Here is a 22,072-nt window from a genome sequence, read left to right as displayed (position 1 = left end):
TGGGACAGTCCTGGGACAGAAGCAAGAAAGTTGGTCTCAAGTCCTGCCCATCAGCACACCTCATGAAAAGAGTAAATGCCCCAGTCAGTGTCAGTAAGCAGTACAGTAAAGCTACATGAGTGGTCAGCTCAGTGGATAGCTGACCACCCTTACTTTAACAGACCACTCAGCATCAATGGATCAGCGAGTCAGTGAGTCAGTCTGTTTTATAAGGTTCACTGTTTTCTCTCAGCATCAAAGCATCTCTAGCATGACACATGTCACATATCTTAAAAAGTGCAATGCTTTAGGTTAAATTTGCAAGCACACTAAGAAATGTTTTCATGAGGAGCTACTGAGGAGCTTCTGCTCCTGGTGATGTGGGGGGACTGGATTTATTAGCACACCATCAACACGTGTTTCCAAAGCGGCTGTGATACTAGTAGCCCTCACACTGGGCCTTTTGCTTCTAAGAATGAGTAATGGTCACCAGTCTTTTCATTAATACGTTTTCCCTCTGTGTCTTCCCAGAAACTCAGATGCCAATCTGCTTCTCCAAAGGTAAGCAGACAAAAGACAATTCACCATCATTTTGATTTTTGTGGCTTTTCACCCACCTGTTTTTCTACACTAGCTGTGACTCAGCACACAGCTATATAATCCACATCTCTGAGCCTTGTTTCTGGGGAAACCGATAGTAAAATGCCTTTGAATATAATCATATTGCCAATCATCAGACTACCTAGGCGGGGGGTATTCAATTACCAATTCAGTTGTGCCAGATTTTAAAACTAAATGACACTGATGATGACGAAACACACTGGTCTGTCATTAAAGTTGTTCTTCATGCTGCAAGTGTTGCTGGAGGTTTGATCTCTGTAGACTTTCTCCTTTCTTCATGCACCTTTATAGTGGGTGAAGTGGGTTAGTGGATAGTGGGTTCTCTGCTTCTACAGATTTCAAAACAAGGAAATGTAGATGGGCCAGATATATTCATCAGCCTGTTAAAAACCTTTTAGCATTTGGTAATCACAGATTAAAAAAAAAAAAAAAAAAAAAAAAAAAAAGCAAATATATGTAGTCAAAAATAGCAATGGGCCTCATTCACCAGTATCATATATACAGTATATATATATATATATATATATATATATATATATATATATATGTATGTATATATATATATGTATGTATATATATATATATATATGTATGTATATATATATATATATGTATATATGTATGTATATATATATATATGTGTGTATATATATATATATATATATATATATATATATATATATATATGTATATATATGTATGTGTATATATATATATATATATATATATATATATGTATGTATATATATATATATATATATATATATATATGTATGTGTATATATATATATATATATATATATATATATATATATGTATGTATGTATATATACACACACACATATATATTAGGGGTGTAACAAATAACCAATTTGAATTGGAAATTCGGTTTTGATTTAAAAGATGTGAGTGCATTGGGACACAAACCCCTGAATCGTTCTAAGTGTAGCATGAACTGGCTGATGGCCCGATTACAACATTGTAAATCAGTTTATGTTGCTGATGCAGCTGCTGATCGCTGTGTTGCTCCTTGTCTGCATAACCTGCTTTCCCTCTCTGACTCTTGCTCCCTCCCATAAAATTCTCACGAGACTTGTTGTAGTCATGTCAGATAGTGCTGTGTTTGTGAGGGAAAGCTTAAAAATGGCTCACTTGGACACGATTCACAACACACTGGCAAACTTAAATTCCAAAGTTTGGAGAAAACTTGGATTTTATATGAAGAATGGAGCACTGGATAAAAGCGTCGCCATATGTAAAAAGTGTAAAGCTGCGCTAAAGTACACCGGTAGTACGACGAATCTCAACACTTACTTGGTGAGATGACATGGGGAAACAGGCGATGAGGAGGCAAGCACAGCTAGCACAAGCTGAACCGCCATACCGTGCAACCGTAATACCAGAGATTTTGTATGTTCAGCCTAACATCTATAAATGTATACACTTCATGTTTCTAATCTTTTCCCATAGCAAGCAGTTGTATTTTACTAGTCTGTTATTTTCCCGATCCTTTTATAGGTAGTCCCTGGGAAACTAATAATCAGTTTTGTTCTGTTCTGTTTATAAATGGTGATGACTTAATTAGCCTCAGTAGCAGAGCAATATAAGGTGGTTTTGGATTTTGTATTTGGTTTTGATGATCGACAACTGGCAGCAACTTTGTTAGCTACAGAAGCAGAACGTCATGGGTTCAGCATAGGTTCATTTTTAATTCTATGTCTTTAGTACCCCCTTGTGATTTGCAAAATGGTTTGTTGCAATGTAAAATGAGGAGAAATTGTAGTAAATAGACAAAACATTCAAATCACTGGGATGGTCCTTTTTAAAGCTGAAAAAAAAGATCAATCTTTTCAAGGGCTTGCCCACAGTTTACATAGTGTAATAAATTCTGGATTGTATCTTTTTCACTCAAACTCTTTCTTCATTAGGCCTAATTGCCAACAGATGCCAAAGCTAAGCATCGTATACACTGTTAAAGGATTTTACTAGTCTTTGAGACTTAATTGAGGCCTATGTTCACATTTTACCTGGATTTATGTTTTCTGGATCATTCCTAATGTGCTCTATAAAGCAGTTTCAAAGGCTCACATGACTTCAGATAGCTACTGAGAAGTTGAAACCATATGGCATAACAGATTCCTCCTGTTGCTGAGGTATTTTTTTAACTCTTTGGTTTCAATTAGTGTAGAATAATCTATGTTAAAAGAGCAAGGAGTTGTCAAATGAGTTGCAGGACTGATTACAAGTGTGACTTTACCCCTCGTGAAGAAGCTATAAAGCCAACTGCTGCTTCACATCAGAGGATATGAGTAGTAGAGGCAGTGGGACTGGCTCCCTAAGCTGTGAAAATCCCCTCAGACCCTGGTCTTTGTTGCAGGGGTAAGGGAGCAGTTCCAGTGCTGTAACCCACATTTGACCCTGAATATCACATCTCACACACTCTGTCAGTGGTCCACTTGTTGGTTTTTCCCAGAGACCAGAGCTTATTGTGTCTCTGGAAACTGAGCTCCATCCCACTGTGCTGTTAGGAAATTAGAGATAGACGGATTAATTAGGGCTGATAAAAGTGTGGAGACATATCTGCAGGCAGCCTGTCAGTGTGGCTGCTGTGGAATGATGTTAGTGCTCCCACCTATCTGCTGATAAATGCTATTGTTAAGTGTTAAATAAATGTTAATTTAAGTCTCATTTGTTACTATTATTAAATCTGTGTATTTTATCAGATGCAAAAATGACCAAAACCAATAAAACAACAACAACAACAAGAAAAAGATATTGGCATTATATATTGGCCATCGGCTGCCCTGCTCTCTAAATCTCAGCAGGCGATATGGGTCAGCCAGTAGGGGAAATACTGCTTTAAAGCCTCTCTGTAATTACACATCAACAAGGAGTGAAGTCCAGTTGACTGTACGCTCAGAGCCACAGCTCACAGCAGAAAGAGAAATGTGGAGGCTGTGCAAACCTGTGTGGTTTGACTGTCCCCACTTTCAGAGCATGTACTAAAGTACATTTAATGCCCATTGAAAACATTTAAGCTGAAACAATCAGGCTGTGTTAAGTTTGCACAGTACTTTTTTATGTTATGAAACAGAAAATAGTGGAAAAAAATAGTTTTGTCTGAAAAAAGCTCAAACCCAGCCACTCGTCCACTGTTCCAGACATCTCGGCAGAGTGGCTGCTCAGTGCATTTGTGTCTGAAGGCATTAAAAAGGGTTTGGGCAGCTGAGGGCTGCCAGGATGAGGTTGGGGCCAGCTGCCGAGTGTGGGCACTTTTCCTAGAGCAACATGTCAACTGTCCCACTAGTGGAGGGACAAGCACAGAGTGGCCTGTGTGTCTCAGTCTGCACATTATTACTCACTGCCAGATTCAGAATGAATGAGTTTCTCAGGGAAATGAACTCAAGTCAAAGGCTGTGCGCTTTGCTGGTGAAAGCAAGATTATTTAAATCACCCCTTTTGAAAAATGTGATATTATTTTGCTTCCTCCTAGCTGCTCTATAGGACGGTAGTGGTGCTATCCTCCTCTCACTGTTACTGAGTGCTGCATACTGGCTGGATGCTCCAAATGCTAACTGTTAGCCTCCTGCCATTGAGGTGGACCTGCCCTACTGCTCCTGACTAACATTCTCAAAAAATATCCACCTTAATCAACTCAAGGAAGGTTTGCAAGTGTTGCTCTCTGAAATCAAAATTCGCACATGATTACAGAGTGTACACAGGCACCGTTTTTGCTCAAATTTCTGTATTTTTCTGTCATCAGCATTCCAAAAGATCAAGTAACTTCTGTGCTTCCTGCATCACTTCGTGCCGGGAGCAGTAGCCACAGAAACAGATACAGATTGCTTAATTTTGCTATCATTTGTTTTCTTCATTGAATTAGTTACATTTGGCTAGCTATGCTGTGGCTAGCTTTTTCTTTTCGGCTGCCTCTCTCTATCACATGCCCTTCATGAACTGTGCAAGCACCTGCCAGCCACCGTTGTACATGAGCATCAGCGTAGAAGAGCTTAGGCTGCACAAGAAAAGAGTTCAATCTATTTTTTGCTTTGTTTTTTAAATGGTGAACTTTTTATGCCATTTTCCGGCTGCAAACAGTTTGCTGCACATCAGCAAAGTGAAAAATTGCTTTGGAGGGTGCACAACACGTTTGTTTTGGTTTCACTTTGAACAGTCTTTCCCTGGCTTTGAAGATGGACAAACTATTTTCTTCCATAGCACTGCCACTGTATCACCACACAGCAACATTATGGTCCCATATTGAGCCCTACAGGGTGACTGCGGCAGTGCGACAGCAGAAACCTCCTCTGCCGTTTTGGAAGCAAGGGGACTGGAAAGAGCGTTCAAAATGAAATCAAATCAAACGTGTGTTGCTCAGCTCTTATCTCATTTTCTTCTCCTCACACGTTTTTGATAGTTCACCCATTTTGAAAAAGAAAACAATATTTCTTTACCCCCCAGCTGTTGTGTAGGACAGCAGTGGACTGTCTTCCTCTCATCATAACAGAGTGCTGGATACTGGCTGGATGCTCCACATGCGAACCATTTGAGATTAGCATTTAGAGCCATTGAGATGGACCTCACCCCAGCTAACATTCTTCAAAATAACGCGTTTATCCACTCAAAAACAATTGAAAATGACTTAAAAAGTGTCACTCTCCAGAACTAAAATGCACCAATGACTGCGAAGTGCACACAGATTATGGGTTTGCCCAGATTATAGTTTCAAACTTTTTTATCCACATTTGGAAAGATCCGGTAACTTCTGTACTTCCTGCATCACTCCGCACCAAAAGAGCAGTATAGCACCTCAGAGACAGAAGAAGATTGCTTAAGTTTTCTATCATTTGTTTTCTTCATTGAACACATGTACGCATGTTAGAAGACAAAAATAATAACTTTCTGTGTAATACTGAAACTACCATTGATTAATTTATTCTTTTTTTGTTTGTTTATTTTTTGAAAATGATTTTCATGTTTATGCCATTTTGGCCTGTGAAAATTGCACAGTTTTAATAGCCAACATTGTTTTTTTTGCAGTCAACATACTCCATTTTGGAAGTCCACCTCAGTGGCAGGAGGCTAACAGTTAGCATGTGGAGCATCCAGCCAGTATCCAGCACTCAGTAACAATGAGAGGAAGACAGCACCACTACTGTCCTATAGAACAGCTGGGGGGAAATGAAATAATATCACATTTTTCAAAATAGCTGAACTGAACCTTTAAAGCTTATTCTACCAACTCACTCTTTGTAAGAAAATAGTGTATGCTAAATTCAGCCAATTCACATTACACATAACACCAGTGACTGCACATACAGTATTTCCAGTTTACCAGAGGCTTTACATTCGCTATAACACACAGAATCTGGTAGCTCTTTGCTGGGGAAAATCCCTTGGTTCACAGGAAGTGAAATGGTTTACCTTCCCAGGTATTTGGAATAAAACAGAAGAAGAAGAGCTGTGTAGTTAGCATGAGCAGTGATAGCCACCATGGCTATGTATGAACAGACAAACAAAAGAGACCTACAGAAACTCCAGATACATCAACAGAAAATTCAAGGGAAAATATGGGGCTGTCACACTGTTTGATTGGGGTCATCTCTGGGAAGTAAGCAAACAAGGATCCTGAAGATGCATATTTTAATATTTGAAGTTCTCATACTTGGTCCTTGAGTGTTGAGTGTTGTGGACTTAAAGCAGTGATGGCAGACAGGCTGTGATAGCCATGTGTTTTCTCTCTCTCTGTCAAATAGACACTCACAATGTGAGCAGACATGGAAGGTGGTCAGCCACCCCTCCTCCATGTAAGCCCTGTGTGTTTGTAGCAGTTTGAGACCAAAACACACACACACACACACACACACACACACACACACACACACACACACACACACTGTGATCACTAAATCAGTGTCCAGAGGCAACCCCCTCACATTCCTCTCATACAAGGGGATGAGGAGGGGTGATGGGCTGATCTCCAGATTTTAACACGCAGTTGACACAAGAGAGATACTCAGGAATTTGTCTCATTTAACATCCAGCCAAACTGAGGGAAATGGATGGTGAGGACGCTCTCGGCTGTTCCTGTTTCCCATGTTGCTTTGCTTTCTCTGTGGCTATGAGAAAGGTTGCAGTCTTGTCATTTCCCTGATCTGCCTCGGCTTTGTCCTGGCATGTTTTTTTCTGCTTAAGGTTAAAGCCTGAATGAGTTCAGATATACATCGCCAACTAAGATCAGGTCTAATTTCCAAACCAAAAACGTTGTGGGAATCTCTTAAAGGGAGAGTTAACCAGTTTCTTAGCCTCTTAGCCTCCTGACATCGACGTGAACTTTCACCTAGCTAACATTGTTAAAAATAAGCACTATTATCCACTCAAACAAGTTTTAACATCAGTTCATAGTGCACTAGAGCACTGTGCTCCCAAAATGCAGGCTTACTTGTGGTTCCTAGACTCTCCAAAAGTACAATGGAAGGTAGAGCCTTCAGCTGTCAGGCTCCTCTTCTGTGGAACCGTCTTCCAATTATCCATCTTCCACATATCCATATTCCATTAAAGCATGTTACTAACTGGCTATCTTCTCTCCCCCGTAGTTTTGTGCTCTCTCCTCTCCCTTCTCTCATCCTTTGTCACTTTCAACAGGTATTTCTGCCTCTGGAGCTGTAGAGGCAGAAATAGATAGATAGATAGATATAGATAGATAGGTATACTTTATTGATCCCAGACTGGGAAATTCACACGTTACAGCAGCATCATCAATAAAAACAAAAAAAAATAAAAAAATTAAAATTAAAAGTATATACAATAGAGACTAAATATGCGAAATATATACACTAAAGACAATAAGGGCTAAGTATATACAATAAAGTAGCCTGAGAATATGAGATGTTTAAGTGTTGAAATGTAAGAAATGTAAGATATACTGATGAAAATAATAAATATGAAAAATGAAAAATACAGATAGTAGATGGTGTGGCACAGGGTAAGCTTGACACCATGGAACCAGGAAACCAAGTGGCAGAACCCGACGCCCGGTAATGGGATTCGGCGACTGTCCGACTTGATTTGGTCCCATGGAATCACCACTTCTAATAAATAACAAAGAAAGAGTCTGCGTCTGTGAGGGCAAAGCACCCGCCACTAGTATTACTGTACAGCCCTATGTCGAACATGCATTGTTCTATGTCCTGCAATCCACAATTTTATTTAGGAAACAGATTTATGAAGGTTTCAGTGGTTGGTCTTACTATTTAAGATACTCTGTTTTCCCACAAGTAGGAGTCATGTGAGGTCATTTCTTAAACAGGTTACTTACTGGTTACTGTTTTAAATATCTGCAAAGATCTGTTAACTTCTGTATTTCCTGTAACACTCCAGCCAGAGCAGCAGTAGCCACCACATTGGCAAAAGTAGATACCTGGAGTTTGCTGTTGTTGTTGTTGTTGTTGCTGTTGTCCTTTATTTAACACATGTTCGCAAGCCTGGATCCAATTCTTGTGAATAGCCATGCATGCAGCTGCTCTCATTCCCAGGGCTTACTCTGGTAAAACATGTTTGATTGAGACATGGCCCCATGGAATTACAGCATGATTCATGGGGACTGGAAACCAGTATACATGTACGCATGTTGGTGGACAAAAATAAATGCTCGGCTATAACTGGCAAGTAATGTTGCTGCTTAGCTTGCTCTTTTCCTGTGTTCCCCTTTATCACCACTAGCACAGAGAGCTTAGACAACACAAGAAAATGATGATAAATTAGTTTTTCACACAGTCCACATTTTTTATGTTATTTCAGGCTGAAAAAAAACCCCAGCTACACAACATTAAATGTTTTTTTTTTTTTTTTCAATTTGACTGGATTAAGGTTGTTATTTTGAAGAATGGTACTCAGGCAGACGTCCACGTCAATGGCAGGAAGCTAACAGTTAGTATTTGGGGCATCCAGCCAGTATCCAGCACTCAGTAACAATGAGAGCAATATAGCATCAATACTGTCCTACAGAACATCTAGGAGATAAATTCAATACTATATATTTTTTTCAAAATGAGTGAACTATCCCTTTAATGACCTGTATTAAACTGAATGCAGTTACCAATGTATTTTCTGATGATATTGTAAGACAAATTGATCTCCTTTTTTACATAATGCAGATGTGGTGAGCTGACATGTCTCACACCCGGATCAGTTTGTGTAGGCAAAGTATCCTGGAGGAGTCAGTGTGACTTTTGACCCTGGCTAAGGTTGGGTGGAGGTCAAAGGTTACCAGGCCCACATTAAGCCAAGGACAGATCCTGCACTCAGCTGCTCTAGTATGGATGATTCGGGGAAGTGGGTTAAATAAATGACTACATCATTAACGGCAACATTAGTGTAGAGAGTGCCTATGTACATGGGTGTGTGTGTGTGTGTGTGTGTGTGTGTGTGTGTGTGTATTGTGTTCCCAAGTCTGCAGCACCACTGGGTTCCTCTGCTTCCTCCCAACGCCTGACCACTAATTTGGGATTGGCTCTACTCTTTGACTGGCCAAAATGTAATGTCTCCAATTAAAGGAACTGAATGTTAAAGGTGAAGCCAGAGTCAGACCACAGAGGCTGAGCCGCACATGCAGCTTGGCCTCTGGCCTCCTTTTGTTGTTATTTTGTGCCCTTGCTATTTCAGCAGCCTCCATGCTAATCTCAACAAACACACTGCGAGATGGACATTTTTTCACATTGGGTTAGGGTTAGACATAATTGACGTCCACCCTAACCAAAATACAACGATGTATTGTGGAGAGAGAGGGGTTAATCAAGCATGATTGAAGCACAGACTTTCAGGTTTAATTTAAGGGGTTGCACAAAAATAGGACATTAACCGTTTAGGAATTACAGCCAGTTTTATACATTTTCACCCCATTTTCAGAGACTCAAAAGTAATTGGACAGTTGACTTAAAAGCAGTTTTGTGGACAGGTGTTGCCTATTCCTTTGTTATTTCATGACAAATTAAGAAAATAAAAGGGCTGGAATTCATTCCAAGTGCATTTGCATTTGTTTGCTGTTTATCAGAATCTTCAACAGGCAATCCAAAGAGTTATCTATTCAGGTGTTGAAGGCCACCATTAGGCTCAAAAAGCAAATAAAATCTATGAGACAGATAGCAACAACTGTAGGAGTAGCCAAATCAACAGTGTGGTATATGATGAAGAGGAAGGAATGCACCAGTAAGCTCAATAACACCAAAAGGCCTGGAAGACCACGGGAGACATCTAAAGTGGATGACCGAACAATTGTTTCCCTGGTGAACAAAAACCCATTCACATGGTCGAGGGAAGTCAAAAACACTGTCAAGGAGGTAGGCGTATCAGTGTCCAAATCTACAGTCAAGAGATGTTTGTGAGAAAATAAATACAGAGGGTCTACAGCAAGGTGAAACCACTGGTGTCACTCAGGAACAGGAAGGCCAGATTACACTTTGCAAAAAAACCTCTAAAAAAAGCCTGCCCAATTCTGGATGTGACTGCTGATGGAAGTAGCAGGAGTAACTCTGATGTTTACAGGGCTGTACTATCTGCTCAGATTCAGCCAAATGCCACAAAGCTGATAGGATGACACTTGACAGTGCAGATGGACAATGACCCAAAACACAATGCGAAAGCAACCCAAGAGTTACTGAAAGCAAAGAGGTGGAATATTCTTCACTGGCCAAGTCAATCCCCAGACCTAGTGGTGTAACAATACACAAAAATCACGGTCTGGTACGTACCTCGGGTTTGAGGTCTCGATTTGGTACGTTTTTAATATAGTATGGGAACAAAATGCAAAAGATAAATTTGCTTTAAACAAGCAATTTTACGTTTGTTAAGAACTTTATTGTAGCATTATACAAAATATAGAAAAAAATAGAATACCGCTGCCAAGTGCTGGTAAGTTTTACAATAAATATTCTCATTATAAACAAAATATATATATATAGTAAGTTTTCCAATAGGTAAAATTTTCTCAAATAAACAAAAATATATATGAAATAAGTTTTCCAATAGGTAAAATTTTCTCAAATAAACCAAAATATATATAAAATAATTTTTCCAATAAATAAAATATTCTCAAATAAATAAAATATATATTTATAAAAACTCTGAAACCGAACTCTGAAACTCTGAACTGCGAGGGAGCGGCTGCTTGAATGCCGTAGTCAGCTGTGTTTGCACTAGGGTGTTTTTTTTTCTTGTACCAGAGATAGTCACACTGGGATGACGCCGTTTCAAATGAAACAGCCTGTTTGTCGTGTTGCCATGAACGTACCCGGTCTCAGCTGAGCAGTGTCGGCACACTGCCTTCGTTTTATGCACTTGTCTTTGTCCGTTGCAATATTTGACCAGGAAGCCAAAGTGTTCCCAAACAGGAGATTTTAACGACAAGGGACGCTCTTCAGGCTCTAGTTCCTCACTAGTGCCGGTTTCGGTAGCATTAGCTGTAGCCATGACATCAGTGCTCAGGCTTCAGGTCAGGCTTCAGGTGTAGTTTATTATGCTTCTTCTTCGAGAGACTAGATGCTTCCCCAGCGTACTGCTGCCCTCTATGGTTTTGCACGTGTAGCTGCAGGTGGATATGAATAAATGAAAATTAAACTTATGTTCCGAGCTGCACACCTCTGTACCGAACCCAACGCCCTGTGCTGAACCAGAGGCCCTGTATAGTACATTTTCTATACGAATACATGTATCGTTCCACCCCTACCCAGACCTCAGCCCAACTGAGCTGCTTTTCACCTGCTGAGACCAAACTGAGGGCACAAACAAGCAGCAGCTGACGGAGCTGCAGTAAAGGCTTCAGAGCATCTCAAGGGGGGAAACTCAGAATTTGGTGATGTTGTCCATGGGCTCCAGATTTCAGGCAGTCATAGACTGTAAAGGATTTTCCTCCAAATATTGAATATAATCCTTATAATTGGAGTTATGTATATTATGTATAGTTTATCCAATTACTTTTGAGCCTCTGAAAATGGGGTGACAATATATAAAACTGTCTGTAATTCCTAAAGGGTTAATGCCATATTTTCGTTCAACCCCTTAAGTTAAAGCTGAAAGTCTGTGCTTCAGTCACGTCTTGATTACTCCATTTCAAATCCACTGTGGTGGTGTACACGGGCCAAATTATGAATATTGTATTACTGTCCAAATACTTATGGACCTAACTGTAGGAGCGAATGATACTGTTCAATTTGTTGGGAAGCCGCTTGGAATCTGACAGAAGACAAAACCAACAACCATCAAATCAGGCAGTTTGAGGCAGAACTTGTCGAAGATGCAGGCAACATGCTGCTGTCATGTTTGTGAGATAGATGCACATGCAGCACATCGTTGACATCACCAGGTTTGGTGTGGCACTGGCTTACTGTGATCCACCTCTAACCCAAATTCTTCTATGGGCTGAAAATAGAGAGGAAGAGAAACCAGTCGAAAGGGCCAGTAGGCCAGCAAATGGGGAGGGGAGAGCCAAAGAAAGCATTCTTTACAAAGGAGGACTGAGTATGGATGAAATGAGCCAGAGGGATTGTAATGACTGACTGGCAGCTTTTTCTTTTTCTGGACCTGTGGTTTCTCTGCGTGGTCATTAGGTTTCTCTGGGCCTGCAGGCCCGGCACAGCAGCTGTGTGTGTGTGTGTGTGTGTGTGTGTGTGGGAGAGAGAGAAAGAGAGAGCTAGTGGAAGACAGCAAGTGAGTTGGTTTGAGAGGAGAGGAACAGATAGTGTAAGTGGCATAATCCCTTTGTGATGATTTTGACAAGTCGGCAACAGTTGCCCTTGTCTCAGGAGGATCCCACTAAGTCCAGTTCATTAAATTTGAGTCATTTCTCACAGTTCTGGGGGTCCATGGAGTTGTGTATTAATGAGCTTGTAGTTAAAATTTCACATGGTTGCATTTGTGCAAGTACATGGAATTCACATGTCGACTTAGCTGTTACGTTAGCTGTTACCAGTTAACACATGAATCCTCTCTCTCTCTCTCTTTCTCTCTCTCTCTCTCTCTCTCTCTCCCTCTCTCTCAGCAAACCCATTTTGATTTGAATAGGAAAGAGTAGTGCTGGGCGGTATGACCAAAAATGTATATCACGGTATTTTTCAAAATTATATTGGTTTCACGGTATATGACGGTATTTTCCTTTTTCATGCACGACTGGGTGTTAACCACATTTTCTAATGATTTAGAGAAGATTTACTGCAGTAAATTAACTTAGAATGACCTATTTTACTGTCATGAGGAATGAATACTGGACATTAATGTCCAAGTTGTCCACCCTAGTATTAATACAGGTTTACATGGAAACACAAAATGATGCAAAGAGGTGACACTCAAGGAATCAGAATGCATGACAGTTGCAGTCAAAATACACAACCTTTTTATTATGCAAATTTAAGGCCACTTGCATTAATATGCAGACTGGTTTGACTGATTTAACAATATGTTAAAATATTATTATTTTAAAAATGTGAATTACTTGTCAAATAGACCTAACAATTCAGCTACCAATGAATGAACAGTAGTATGCATGTGATAGCATAGATTGAAAAATAAGCCGAAGTGATACCTCTTCTCTGAATAGACAAGCTAAGCCAGTGTGCTGCTGTTAGCCAGTGAAAATAGAGCGGAGTGGCAACTCTTCACTTTGTTACACAATCTATGTCAGTGCCATTCTCAGAGTCCCCACTGCTTAGTGAGTGCAACTGCAAAAACAGTCCCCCCTCCAACGATGTCCTGCGGCGCTACGCTCCGCGTGCTGTTCCAAACGTTATGTGCGCTACACACACACACACACACCGGTATTGGGGTATCTGAAAAATTCATATCATAAAAAAAAAATAACACCGGTATTCGGTATGAACCGGTATACCGCCCAGCACTAGGAAAGAGCATTCTGCTCCATTCAAGTTCTGAGGTCCAACTGCTAGTGCCTGTCAGCCCTCATTAGGCCTCAGCCTCTGAGACCACACAGCCTCACCCATTCAGTGAGCACAAAAGTGTTTGCATTCCCCCCTAATTGTCTCTTCTTGTCTCTATGCTATTTTTAAATAGGCGTCTCATTGATCCTCAGAATCTGACAGTGTTCCACCATATCCTACTAATGGGGCCCAAGTGAAGGGGTGCAGTGGTCTGCACTCAGTCTCATCAGACAGGGAAGCTTTGGGGAGCGTATTTTGCATGTCTCTGTTCAATTATTCCGTCCAGGCAAACAAAGCACAGTGTTAAGTGGCTACTTATGGAGAGAGGAAGTGGTGAAGACTGTAGGAGTTCCTTGCATAAGCTTTGATGCTCTTTGAGGTTTGCTGAGTTGGCCTGGGTCTTTGGATCCATGCTTCTTATGCAAATGTAGGAGCGGATGCAGGATGATTTCCCACTGTAACTAATGGTTACCCAGGAAATATGGAGGTCCCAGTGTCTTTCAAGTCAGTGGAGTACAGAGAACACGAGAAAGACTGGCACTCTTCTTATTCTCTTAGGACAGCATTAGAATTGCCAGGGAGGCCTGCTGTTTGTTATTATTATATAATTATTACTGTCATTTTATGAGATGTTTTCCAATTATCATGCAGTGATGATCCAATTCAGCTTCAGCACTTTGCTGTAAGACTCTATTGCAGGAATTCCTGAATTGCGTTGTTTTAATAAAGCACCCACACTACTAGTGAGAGAGACTTACATCTTCAGAATCAGGATCAGAATCAGAAATACTTTATTAATCCCTGAGGGGAAATTAGTCAAGAAAAATAAAGAAAGGAATATAAATATAAATGTATATAGAATAAAAAGAAAGAAAAAAATATATATGTACAAGTGCAAACATGGACAGGAGTTATTGCACTATAGGTTATTGCACATAGGTATGGTATTGAATATGGATTATTGCACAGAGGGAGGGAATTTGCACTTTCCCCTGCAAAGTAAGGGTTTTTTTTCTCAATTTGAGAGCTCATTTTGGCTTTTTGGTTAAGGTTAGGTTGGGGTTAAGGATACAGTTAGGCATAAGGTGGTTATGACTAACTTAGGCAATTTTTGCATATTAAAAACTCTGACTTTACTGTTGGCTCCATCTTTTGTCTCATAGTGGAGACTGCTAGGTTCATGGTTGCTGTGATCCTCAGTTGGGCATCAGGTATGCTGCTGTTTAGCAGATGGGGTCTCTTTTCTGTAGAAAAGGAACAACATCCTCCATTGGGTATGGCAATCAGCAGGGATTCTTTGATATGATATAGTTCATGATACTGTGGTGCCGATTTGATATATGTTGTGATCTTATATTATTATGATTTTGGACAAACTTACAGCTATTGTAATTTATATATAATGATGAGAAATATTTTTTAAAAAATACATAATTAAGTACAATAAATATAATAAGTAAAATGAAGTTAAAATAAAAATGCTGAAAATAAAAAATATGTATTTTCTGTATATTTTAATGCAACTAATGTACTCTCCTTAAATTTAATTCAATTGTAATTTAATAAAAAGTGAATTAAATTAAGGACAAAATAACAAAGAAGACTGCTTTGTAACCGAATCAGTTAATAACAGAATAAATTTTCCTCCCCATTCCTATCTTCCATGCTGCTACATTTACTCTGAGGGAAGTCAGTTCTCTCTTAGCTCCCTTTATCATTATTCAGAGTCATCTTAAGAATCCGTGGCCTTTTTTTTTTTTTTTTTTTTTTGCTTTTGACAAGGACAAAAGACGAAAGTTCAAGTGTTTTCCCATGCTCTGAGGTCTACCAAGGTCTTGTTCCTCACAAGAGAGCAAACAGCACCAACAGGTTCTAGTGTCTGTACACACTATACACTATTGTCCAGCTGTGGGAGCCTTTGCCTCTTTTTAAAAACCCACTGCCAAATCAGAGCCCTCGTATCTCAAATAAACAGCCTGGTCTCATGTTTATTTATTTTATTTATTTTTATTTGACCTTTATTTTAACAGGCATAATCATTAAGAACGGGTTCTTATTTACAATGATGGCCTGTGCTAGGGAGAGGGGGAGTTTAGCATATATAGCAGCAGCACATCGTCATGAATATGTTCAAGACACCATTTTGTCAGATGTCACCACAAGTCAGAGAACTTCTAGAAAGTCACACTTCCCCCCTCTCACTGACAGTTGAAAAGACCTCCCAACTGGCAAGCATACAGCGACATTACTGCCATGAGGCTAGAACCATGATGTCATGTTTACAGTCTCCTGAGCTTGTACAAGGGGTTAACCTGTGACCCCGGGGCCATATTGTGTTACACATGGCACCTTGTTTGGGAGCAGGCCTCCCCAACAAAAAGCAGCTATGTGGCTACAGACGAATGTTGGTGACACATGAACAGGTGTCCCTCTTTACATGGTGCAGCACATGACGGGGCTAATGTTGCCTGAACCATCTTGCGCTGTGTTTCAAAAGCAGTATTTAAAGGAACATCATGTAATTTTATGATGTGTTATGATGTGTGTACAATGTAGCGGCTGTTGCTGTCCATGTTGTATATTGACAAGCTTACAAGCATAATAGCATTTTATTTGTCATAGATAATGTATTTTTATACCACAACACAACTTCTGTTAGCACATGAAGGTAGAAATGTTTAAGGCTGCAAGAAGTATCGAGCAACAGCCACAGGAAACAAGGCAAGCATACATTTTACGCTACATATGCTATTAATGTGGAATTGTGCTTACCAAAGTCCTGGCAATTTGTGTGTGCACTTGCCCAATTTCCACATTAAAAGACATACATAAAAGCCCTCCACCACATCATTGTAATCCTGTTGACCATTTTCGCAGCAGCCACTTTGACATGAAAAAGCAGCAGGGTAAGCACAATTCCAGTTTAGCAGAGCCTTTCCAGAATTATGTGTCATTGATAAGTGTAGTAAAGCATTATATAGCATTTAGAAGTGCTAACTCACACAAAACAAGGCCTTGAAAAGCCAGTAAAGTTAGCTCGCTAACTAACGTTGAAGTAAATGTTAGATGAATTGGCTTTTACACAAAAACTCTGTTCATTAACAAGCTGCATAAACAACCATGGTGCAAATGACGAAGCAAAGAAACGGTGCACAAATAGGCCACACCCCCACATTAAGGGAAAACACACTGCTAGCTTATAGAGTGGTGAAGTCCCGCCCCTTCCGGTGGGCCCCCATGGGACCTTTCGGAGCGAAAAAAATGAATGGTGTTCAATGGACAGAAAATAATTATTTTCTGGTCCCCCTGTCGTTATGCCATGGATTACACAAATGTTGTTTATAGGCTTAAATAACAAATTTTCATGTCAAGAGTTTGACCGTTTATTGTTCAGTTAAATGCTGTTGAGAAAACACAATTAGAAAGACTACAACTGTGTCGCGTATGTGACGTCACGTCATCGCCGTTTCCCTCCATCCAGATTCAAGTCAAGATGCCGGTGTGTTTTGTTCCCGATTGCCCGCATCTTCGAGGGCCGACGGAGCGCCGGGCCGGGCGGGAGGGTGAGCAGACCCCGGAAAAACTCAGAACCTCAAAAACTCAGCGCGGAGCAGAGAAATCGCCATGTCTGTTGTCGGCTTCCAGTGCGGGTGGTGACGTGTATCATTCACGTCGAGAGCAGTGAAGAGTTGTAGTTCACAAAGCGGGCTCACACAAAACTTAGCATCATTAATATTCTTCGCGCTAAATTGTAGTCTTCTTTGCGTGAAAAATTATCTTTAAATATCACAAACAACATATGTGAAATCCATGGCACAATTCAAACGGGACCAGAAAATAATTTTGATCTACCCATTGGATCGCATTCATAATTTTTTGCTTTTGAGGACCCATGTACCGGAAGTGGGTGGGCGGGACTTCACCACTCTATACTTACTTATACATTTGCTCTCCTTACTTTTAGTTTTTTTTTTTCTTTTCTTGAATTTGGCAAAACATATAAATAAATAAAGTTGTTTGTGTTTTGTACAGCCAACAAGACAAAATAAATAAATAAATACATAAATAAAAACATAAATACAACTTCAGAGTTTTCTGTTGAGAATCTGTGGCAGAAGTGGATCCAGGCCATAAGATGTGAAGGACAGGGAAGACAAGCAGGGACAGTGAAACTTGGGATTCTGAATTTAGGATTACCTGTGTTGATAGTCAGCATTTTGTCACCAGTAAATAACTAATAAACTTACCTGTAGTGACGAGACAGGCAGTTGTAGTTTGTTCATTTGTATAGTTCCTGTTGTTAAATTAGCTATCATAAACATCAGGGGCGAGCGGTCATAATAAGCTATAAATGCAGCGCACGCCCAAGCCCTTCAATCAAAATCTTTAAAATGTTGGTCTCCTTGTGTGTCCTTTTATAATATACCTTATTTCTATCATTTTGGTTGCAAACCGCTGCCTATATACATGTATCTATCTCAATTTGCTAGCGAAATGCTGGAAAGTTGACAGCTTGACACACGCATGCGCTCTGTGATACCGAGTATTTACAGTAGTTTAGTAGCCGGTGTTTCCTGTACGTGGGTGTTTTGAATGGAAAATAAGCTGTCTGCCAATCAGCTTTTCAGAAGACGCATGAGCAACACGAGTAGCTACGTAGCAGCTCGCTTGAAATGTTCAGCAGGAACTGCAAGTCATTCACTTGACAGCTAGCTACCGTTAACGTTGTTAGCTGGCTAGCTAGTACGGGAACGTTAACATTAGTTTGTTCTTTCATCTGCATCGTGCCAATTGAAATGGGTGAAAATACAACTTCAGTTGAGTAACCTGGCATGTTTCATCCATTTAGGCTGTTGCAGGTGTTCTGAAAAAGAGGTGTTCTCTGACGTTTATCACTTTGGTGCGTAGCCTGATGGGCAGCTGGGCATGTTTGTGTGTCATTTCATTGACCATGTAGGCTAGCTGGTGACATTGCTGTGTGTTTGCAGGCTAGCTGGTGACATTGCTGTGTGTTTGCAGGCTAGCTGGTGACATTGCTGTGTGTTTGCAGGCTAGCTGGTGACATTGCTGTGTGTTTGCAGGCTAGCTGGTGACATTGCTGTGTGTTTGCAGGCTAGCTGGTGACATTGCTGTGTGTTTGCAGGCTAGCTGGTGACATTGCTGTGTGTTTGCAGGCTAGCTGGAGACATTGCTGTGTGTTTGCATCACCCCGTGGCACGTCCCAATAGTTCTGATCTCATGGGAAATTCCAACATTTTGTTGGTAACAGTGTGAGCGTGTTCATATGTCATTTGCTTGACTCTGTAACTGGTTATTACTGCATCGTCCATCCGTTCTAATAATTTCCGCTTTCATTTACACTGTAAATTGCAACACATTGCTGTTGGTAACATTGGGGCAAAATGTGCACGCGTGTCTGTCAAAATCGAGTTGTCGAGTTGATATAGTATAGTTAAAAACCATATTATGCGTTTTTATTAATAAATAAATGCCCAAAAATTTTTGACCTCGCACGGGCGCTCGCATGAAATTGGGACCATAGTGATTGTTTCAGAGTTAGAGGCTAATGTCGGTACCCAGATAACATTCCGACCATACTTCCACATTAACTGGAATAAGGAGCTACTGTTTGTCAGAGTATAGAAGGCAAAAAGATCGGGGGTCAGCACATAGACAATGAGCAGTGGTATGCATGTGATAACATAGATTGAAAATGAAGCCGAAGTGATACCGCTTCTCTGAATAGACAAGCTAAGCCAGTGTGCTGCTGTTAGCCAGTGAAAATAGAGCGGAGTGGCAACTCTTCACTTTATTACACAATCCTTGTCAGTGCGCTGCTGTAGCGCACTGACTGCGTTAACAGGGAGAGAAAGACGTCGGCGTCTGTATAAAGAGAGTATCTAGACGGGTAACTTGCTACAAATACTCTACATGGACACTAGCGGCTGGCTGACCTAATCGCTCTCCTGCAACGCGAACGGGGGAACTGGGCGGCGAGCAGAGTGCCAGACGGAACACGGGGGATTTGAATGGGGCTTAATGTATCAATACTCGCGGTTGAAAAATCGATACTTTCTGGGGAAACAAAATATTGATATATATCGCAGAATCAATAAAATTGCTCAGCCTTAATGGAAACCCATTCCATGAAGCTCTCTATGCACTGTTCTTGAGCTAATCTGAAGATCACATGAAGTTTGGAGGTCTGTAGCCATGGACTCTACAGAAAGTTGGCGACCTCTGTGCACTATGCGCTTCAGCATCCGCTGACCCCGCTCTGTGATTTTACGTGGCCTACCACTTCATGGCTGAGTTGCTGTCTTTCCCAATCACTTCCACTTTGTTATAGTAGCACTAACAGTTTATTGTGGAATTTTTAGTAGCCTGGAAATGTCATGACTGGACTTATTGCACAGGTGGCATCCTATCACAGTACCACGCTGGAATTCACTGAGCTCCTGAGAGCAACCCATTCTTTCACAAATGTTTGTAGAAGTAGTCTGCTTGCCTAGGTGCTTGAATTTATACACCTGTGGCCATGGAAGTGATTGGAACACCTGAATTCAATGATTTGGATGGCTGAGTGAATACTTTTGGCAATATAGTGTATATGTATGTATGTATGTGTGTGTGTGTGTGTGTGTGTGTATATATATATATATATATATATATATGTGTGTGTGTGTGTGTGTGTGTGTGTGTGTTTATACATATACACACATCTATATATCTATATCTATATATATATCTATATATATAGATATATACACAAATAGATATAGATATATAGATATGTGTGCACCAGTGTGTTGGTGTCATGTTCTGGTTAAAACTTTCCAACAGGAAAATGTTGCAGAGTTTTTGGAAAGAAAAACAAGCAGATGCTGAAGAATTGCTCAGTTGACTTTCCGTGGACATAATAAAGTTAATATAAGACAGTGCTATATTTTACACAGCAGGGGGTGCTATTTGTCTTTCTTCTGTTTTTTTCCCAACACTGTTCTCATTATTCTAGTAACTTCTAAATGAGTTAAGTGTTGATCTCAAACATATTCAGTAGCAAATGCAGTTGTATGTATGTATGTAATTCCATGATCTATGTAGTGGACTTTTTGCCCTCAGCCTTCAAAAATCTGGCTTTAAACAATGAAAATCCTCAAATACATTGTGCCTTTCTTAGCCTTATGCCACAGTTAATGTGGTTGGGGGCACAGTCTAATGTTCTACCTTTTTCTGGTGGAACATAGAATTCCTTTGTTAAGAGTGCAGCATGACTCCTCAATACAATGGATGTAGAGTACCGGGCCTCCTCCACCTGCATGGGGTTCTGCTGCTTAAGCTCTTAGTATTATGCAACTGCTCAGCATTAGCTTCTGGCAGGCCTCTCCTCCTGCTCTCCCTCCCTCCTTCCCTTCCCTTTGCGATCGGCTCTAAGTCTGTTTAAAATAGCAACAGGTTGTGTGAGCTGGGAGTTCCTACAGACCCGGAGCCCTGGTAATGAAACAGGGTAGAAGTGAGCCAGCAAGGAGAGGAAGGCAGAGGGAAGACGACCCTATGTCTCTCTTTCGCTCTCCCTCTGAAATACCCAAGCATGTTGAGTGTCATGTATTTTCTCCGCACTATCTTCAAGGTAAGACTTCTCAGACTGCCTCCCACTCTACCAAAATAGAGGGATTTCAGTTTATGCATGCTTTTTGACATCTTGTTTTCTTTTCCTCTCTGCTTTTTTTTGCCATCTACTTAGTCTTGCTTTGCTGGCTGAGAGACTATGTGAAATCACCTCTAGACTGTCATGTCAATTGCTTCTTCAGCTTTGCACATCTCACTACTCCTCTTTGTTTATGATAACTGTGTTTTATTCTCATTTATTTGCATGGTTCTTTTCTGGGCTTTCTCAGACAAGGATATTCTATTCAGAGTGTGAAGACAATATCAAGTGTAGACAAGTTTGAACAAGTTGGTCAGGATACTGTTTTATTCAAGATGTGAGCAGAAATAGTCATGTGAGCATGCTCCGCTGTCTCTTGAGGCTGGCTTTTGACTGGTGAAGTGAGGCGCTGCTTGGATCTGTCAACTGTGGATTGGTTGTGCTGAAGGCCTTTCAGACAAAACATTATTCACGCCCATGCTGGCACGGAAGGCCAAACCCTCCATTCATTCTCAATTGTTATTGTACAATGACGGCTGCTGTTGCATGTGAGAAAAGACCTACATATTAATTGTGAATGTGAGTTCAAGTAATTCTTGATCATTGTCTAAGGTGGTTAGATTAACAGCAGGGTATTATCAGCTTTACCGGCTTGACAGCAGCATCACCTCACCTGCTAGAGCCCCTGCTACTTCCTGTCTGCTGATCAGGAGAAACCCCAGCAATACTTAAGAAAGCTAGTAATAAAAAAAAATGGAAACTGTGCATTCCATCATCCAAGAGTAGTCGGATATTAGTATGTTGACACTTAAGAAGATAACATTATTTTTTGTGACAAATGTACCAAAGTCTGCAGATAATTTTTTTCTCTTGTTATTTTGAGATGAGAAGATCAGGA

At 40.4% G+C, this 22,072-nt stretch overlaps 1 protein-coding gene across 1 annotated transcript in view; it reads left to right on the top strand.

Annotated features, from left to right (window-relative positions):
- Positions 1 to 22,072, top strand: part of arhgef4 (Rho guanine nucleotide exchange factor (GEF) 4) — a 180,073-nt gene that overhangs the window by 8,121 nt on the left and 149,880 nt on the right. Inside the window, exon 2 of the mRNA XM_030078832.1 lies at positions 511 to 540. Within this exon, the coding sequence (XP_029934692.1) occupies positions 511 to 540 (30 nt within the window). The remainder of the gene's footprint in view (positions 1 to 510; positions 541 to 22,072) is intronic.

This window comes from Myripristis murdjan, chromosome 20, assembly GCF_902150065.1.
Source record: "Myripristis murdjan chromosome 20, fMyrMur1.1, whole genome shotgun sequence".
Taxonomy (NCBI): domain Eukaryota; kingdom Metazoa; phylum Chordata; class Actinopteri; order Holocentriformes; family Holocentridae; genus Myripristis; species Myripristis murdjan.
Note: the sequence above shows the minus strand (reverse complement) of the source record. Positions and strands in the feature narration are given on the sequence as shown.